The sequence below is a fragment of the Vicia villosa genome, linkage group LG4 (genome assembly GCF_029867415.1).
Source record: "Vicia villosa cultivar HV-30 ecotype Madison, WI linkage group LG4, Vvil1.0, whole genome shotgun sequence".
Lineage (NCBI taxonomy): Eukaryota > Viridiplantae > Streptophyta > Magnoliopsida > Fabales > Fabaceae > Vicia > Vicia villosa.
The window spans coordinates 97,647,697-97,653,256 of record NC_081183.1 but is presented as its reverse complement, the minus strand read 5'-3'; the positions used below and the strand labels follow the sequence as shown (position 1 = coordinate 97,653,256).

The 5,560-nt window shown below is 29.9% G+C and overlaps 1 protein-coding gene across 1 annotated transcript; it reads right to left on the bottom strand.

The window, feature by feature from the left end:
* Positions 1–1,734: 1,734 nt before the first annotated feature.
* LOC131599383 (protein LURP-one-related 6-like) lies at positions 1,735–3,050 on the bottom strand. Its single transcript, XM_058871760.1, has 3 exons — positions 2,565–3,050; positions 2,224–2,472; positions 1,735–2,116 (listed from the first exon to the last, which is right to left on the bottom strand). Exons 1-3 carry the CDS (start codon positions 2,790–2,792, stop codon positions 1,973–1,975), a joined length of 621 nt encoding a protein of 206 aa, XP_058727743.1. The 5' UTR covers positions 2,793–3,050; the 3' UTR covers positions 1,735–1,972.
* Positions 3,051–5,560: the final 2,510 nt, after the last annotated feature.

Below are 5,560 nucleotides of genomic sequence, written 5' to 3'. Positions count from 1 at the left end.
TGGTCACTATATTGACCGAATTAGCCACCAAAATTTAATATTCATGAGCCAATTTTAAGTGGTCACTAAATCAGTCACAAAAAATATTTTTTTATACAATTTAATTTTTATATATAAATTAGAGACCGAAATTTCGGTCACTAATATTTTTTGTTTTCTTTTTCTATTTTTAATCCTCATTATTATTTTACTATTTCCTTTCCAACTTCTTAAAGATTTTAATTCTCTTTCAAATTTAAATTTTTACTAAATTTTTTATATTTTTATTATTTTAACATATAATATACTTATAAAAAACTATATCTATATATGCTTAAATATAAAATATAGCAATAGTTGTTAAGTGGTGTAGTGGCAAGTTGTTATTAAAATACATGGAAGTCACAAGTTTGATTCCTAGGCATCACAACTTTTAATTTTATTTTATAAAAAAGAACACTAAAATCGGTCTCTAAAATCGGTCACCGATTTCGGTCTCTAAATTTCGGTCACTAAATTCGTCGCCAAAGCTTAGCGACTAGCACTTTTTCAACCGAAAAGTAATGGTCGCTAAATCGGTCTCTAAACGTTTATGACCGATTTTTAAGCTTTTTCGGTCTCTAATTCGGTCACTAAAAGCGATTTTTCTAGTAGTGTTTGGATCCTATATATCGTGTTCTGTCTCCCCAGTTCGAACATTTCATTTTAAATGTGGTCATTCCACTTCTAAATAAATTTGTCATTGCCCTTGAACGACCGTCAAGAGATATATGTGAAGGTCATTTACTTCCTAGTCGGAGAGTGAATTTTCTATTTATGTGTGATGGGAGGTTAATCATCTCACCATAAATAAAGTGGAAAATTGGCGGACATTTTCCGATAAATTTGTGGACATTTTCTCATAAAGTGCGCTAAATAATCATGAAATATCTTTATTTTCAAATGTTTTATTGGCGATCACAATTATGAACTCCACGACACAATCTATTGAATTTGCAATGGAATACATCTACAAAGACTCTAACGATCAAGTCAGTAAAGGCCGCCATAACGCAATCTATTGAATTTGCAACAGAATACATCTACAAAGACTCTAACGATCAAGTCAATAAAGGTAGTACATTTGAAAGTTAGAATGATGTGTATCTAAGTTTTAATTGATTGTTAGATTTTATAGTTAAGAGTTAGGATCTAAAGACCCTAAAACCTTCTATGAAAACAGCTATATCATAATGCTTGTCTTACGAGATCATGTGATTTTTCTATTTAAGAGAGAGTAAATAAATGCTTAGCTAGGGTGTGGGCTAAATCCTAATTTTATTTTTAATTTTTTAATTTTAATGTTTATTGGTCTTCCTTTGACCACTATAGAGTGTAATACAGTACATGAATTCTTGCATAATTCTGTATTACTCATAGAAATGAAAATAATATATTTTGTAATAACACAATTCATGTATCTAGCAATTGTTCCTGCACCAGGAATTTATTCTTGTATAGAATATTATAATATAACATGTGTATAAAATATATACTTTTTAGTAAATTTTACTAAAATTAGTTTTGACCAAATTGTTATTAACTTCTACCAGCAAAAAGAGAATATATTAAGAGCAAAAAGAAACATGCACAATCTGTTCAAAGATGCCATTCTCTATTTCAAAAAGCACTTCAAACTAACTCACTCACCACCAATTCAAATTCATAGAAAGATTCGAAACAAGTTTATAAACAATAATACTTTTACACACATCGTTATCCAACAAAACGAAAGTAACAACATTTACATAAATTAACAACCGAATTAATAAATTTCCTTGCCATAATATACAATGAAATTCCCTTTACTTGTTACAAATAATAACTATCAATATAATGTGATGATAATAGTAGAAAATTGAACCAATATTAACTTGGTTTTTCATATAAATAATCACATCAAAACAATACTATATATCATATTCTATAGTTCTTCTTCACAACTTTGGATTAATTAACAATAAGTAGATTCTCCATAAATATAGTCAAGAGTTGCTATGACTCCAAAAACAAAAGCTTGATCCATCCCTGGTTTCACAACCACATGATACAAATCCTTGCTTTCCATCAATTTCTCAACTTCTTTATTCATCCCAACCTATATACACATCAACCAATAAACAATTAAGCGCGAAATAAATAAAAACACTATATTTGATTACGAAGTTCTGACAAGTGTGTCTACGTCTGCGACTACAGACTTACCTGTGCTACGATGTTGCCTCTATTGTCAACAATGCTGCAATGCTTATCTGGAAAATAGCCCTTAATTTCAAAGTCCCAACCTTTGTTTCCAACAACACTTGACTCAATAGAAATTTTGATTCCTCTATTCCTAACCAAACATGAATTTCCAGGTTCTTTTAAGCTGAAAACAAGTTTCTGTAATCCTTCATAGTTTACACTATAACCCTTCCACTTCTTGTAAATACTTAGAGCCTCAACCATACCTCCCTACATATTATCAAAAAAAAAAAAATTATTTGTAAAATATAAAAATGTGAAGATCAATAAAATTTTGATACATGTTAATATATGATACCTACCTTTCGACGCATGAGAAGCAAAGCTTCTCCATCACCATCTCGAAGAATCAACTCATCCTTTTTGCCATGAATCCCACAGCCATGAACCTTGAAAACAACCTTTTGAGTACTACAATCCGTGACAACAAAACCACCTCCATTCACCACATGTGGCCTTTTCCTCACACCGAACATCGTCTGCGACGTCGAACAATAGAGTTTACTAACGATTGGTGTCGTGTAGCTCATCTTTGAATTTTCGCAATAGTGCTCTGGAATTTTCTTACCAAGAAGGAAATTTTCAAGCTTCTTGGATTTCTTCCTATGCTTGCACTAATGAGTTTTTATATAAAAGATAAGGGACTATTTATGGTTGGAAGAAATGATGCATGAAATAATATGAAAAGGGTTTTGTGTTGTGACTATGTTTTCTTCTTTGGGCTATATTATAGAGTGTTTGGCAAGGTTTGACGTAGAAGATAGAGGAATCTTAATTATATTAGCTTTGCATTTATTGAGGTTGCTTGTGGATGTCATTTATAAAGTTTGGGAAGGTTTAATTTGTGTATCAATATAGGAAATTGCTTGACACCCTCTCTTCTCTTTATTGATTACATCTTTAGAAAATGTCCATTTATTTAAATATATCAAAATAAAGACGTGTCTGATATCTAGCATGTGGCACATTGATGTTACATCAAAACATATGAATTTATTAAAATACACATTAATTAACATATATTTAAATAAAGACGTATACGATGAAAAAACGTGTCAGTGTCTAATATAACACGTCATCTATAAATATATTAAGTTATACTTCTATTTAAATATATTTATATATAGATGTGTTTGATGTCTGACACATGTCATTGTCTAACGTCAACACAATTGATTATATTTACTTAAAGACGTGTTTGAATTTATTAAAATACACATTAATTAAAATATATTTAAATAAAAACGTATCTGATGCAAAACGTGTATGTGTCTAATATCAACACGACACCTCTAAATATATTAAGCTACACTTTTATTTAAATATATCTATATATAGACATGTTTGATGTCTGATGCATGTCAATATTTAACATCAACACAATTGATTATATTTACATTAAGACGTGTTTGATGTCTGACGCATGTTAATGTCTAACATCAACACAACTATTTATATTTAATATATTTTTTAAAAAAGAATTATTATTGATGTCGATGTGTCAGCGTTGTATACACAGTGTGTATATCATTGTTTTATAGTAAATAATTTTTTTATTGAATAATTGAATGTATAATTTAAGGATAATGTGTGAACTTTATTGAAATGAGCCAATCATAAAGTATGGGATTAAGAATGAGTTGGAAAATTATGAACAATAAAAAAGAAGAATGAGTTGGAAATATTCTTGATTGATACATAGTTTATGCATGCGTGTTGGACTCATTTTTAGTTATGTTCGTTTGACGTATAAACCTAAAAGCATCAAATAATCAAGAAGTGGGCCAAATATAAGAAGAAAAAAAAATTTATTTTGATGCAAAAAGAGAAGTTAGATAGAATTTTTCAAGAGCTTTTGAAATTTGGTAAAGCTAAATAATAAAAATCTAGTTCAAAGAAGAAGAATAATAATAGAGATATACGAGTCTTTTCTTTGACGATAGACTAAACATGGCCATGTTGGACTTGCATAGTGCCTAGATATTGAGAATATATTCTCACATGTTAATTAAGTTTTTATTTACTAAGTAACAAAGATGATAAATGTTAAAACAAAATTGTCATATTAAGTATATTCATGAATACATGTTGTTTTAATATTATATTAGCGTAATAAGCCTTATTAAGTATACTAATTAGTTGAGTCACATCTAAGAGTTTTGCATATATAAGTAGTTGTCTAGGGTTGAGACACGTGGTGACTAGAAAATGAAATTATTCATGGAAATGAGGCAAAATGAAGTATTTTGAGATAGATATGAGATTAAAGAGTGGTATGTTAGAAGAAATTGTTTATAGCATTGGAATTTAGATGTGTTGAATTTTGGTTTGGTTGCATCTTTTGCTATTCAATCATTGTATGGGTATGTTGTCGAGCAAATTTGGTACGTTTTGTCAACTAGCTATTTGTTCAATTGGTTAGGATTAACTATTACTCATATATTAAAAACAGATAGACTATAATATCAACAAAATATCTGGTTGAGACTAAGAAAAAAAAATGAGATGTATAGATTAATCTTGAGTATGATTTATATACGTAGACACTAAGATTTTGTTTGCGCGTTTGTAGACATTAAGACTTTGTTTGCGAGTTTGAAGGGGAAGAAAATGGAGGATTTTGGAAAATAGGAAGAATTAAGTGAAAAGAATAGAAATATTTTGTGTAGGAAAATTTTGAATGATTTTATTTTATTTATAACACAAAAAACCTCATAATATGGGGAGGAATTTATGCCAATTCAAATGAGACACAACAGTACATATGCATGTGGTACCCAGGGCTTCATCCCCCATCGCCAATTGCCAGTTAATAGAGGCATCAAGGCATAAGCCTTCGTCGCTAATTTGCCAATCCAGACTATCGCAAAAATGCATATGTATGAATGCAACAATCACATACAACAACAACAATCGTCGTCACAAAGGCACCGGCCTATACCGTCGCTACACCAATAAACAGAGGTATTCATCATCACTACAACACTGGCCATGAGCCTACAACCTCATCAACATGTCAACAACTCAAACAACAACACAAATCCACGTCGCCAAGCATAAGCATATATCACAAACTTTACCAATAACTAGGTGTAGATATTGTCACCAATTTCCTGCAACTTCGTAATAAACAACAGAATATAGAAACAACACAATAAAAACAAATTCACAGTCAGGAAACACAATTATTAAATTATTACAAAGCAAACTGTTAAAAATTATTATATATTAGTCCCTTATTTATTCTTCCACTATTAAATAAATTCGGTTAATTCACTGTCTATTTAAATCTATCACT

Excerpts from the sequence above, each read along its gene's own strand:
- LOC131599383 (XM_058871760.1), bottom strand. The coding sequence starts at position 2,792 with ATGAGCTACACGACACCAATCGTTAGTAAACTCTATTGTTCGACGTCG. Across the intron at positions 2,473-2,564 it reads TGCTTCTCATGCGTCGAAAG|GGAGGTATGGTTGAGGCTCT; the intron begins GTAGGTATCATA and ends GATAATATGTAG. Across the intron at positions 2,117-2,223 it reads GAGGCAACATCGTAGCACAG|GTTGGGATGAATAAAGAAGT; the intron begins GTAAGTCTGTAG and ends ATGTGTATATAG.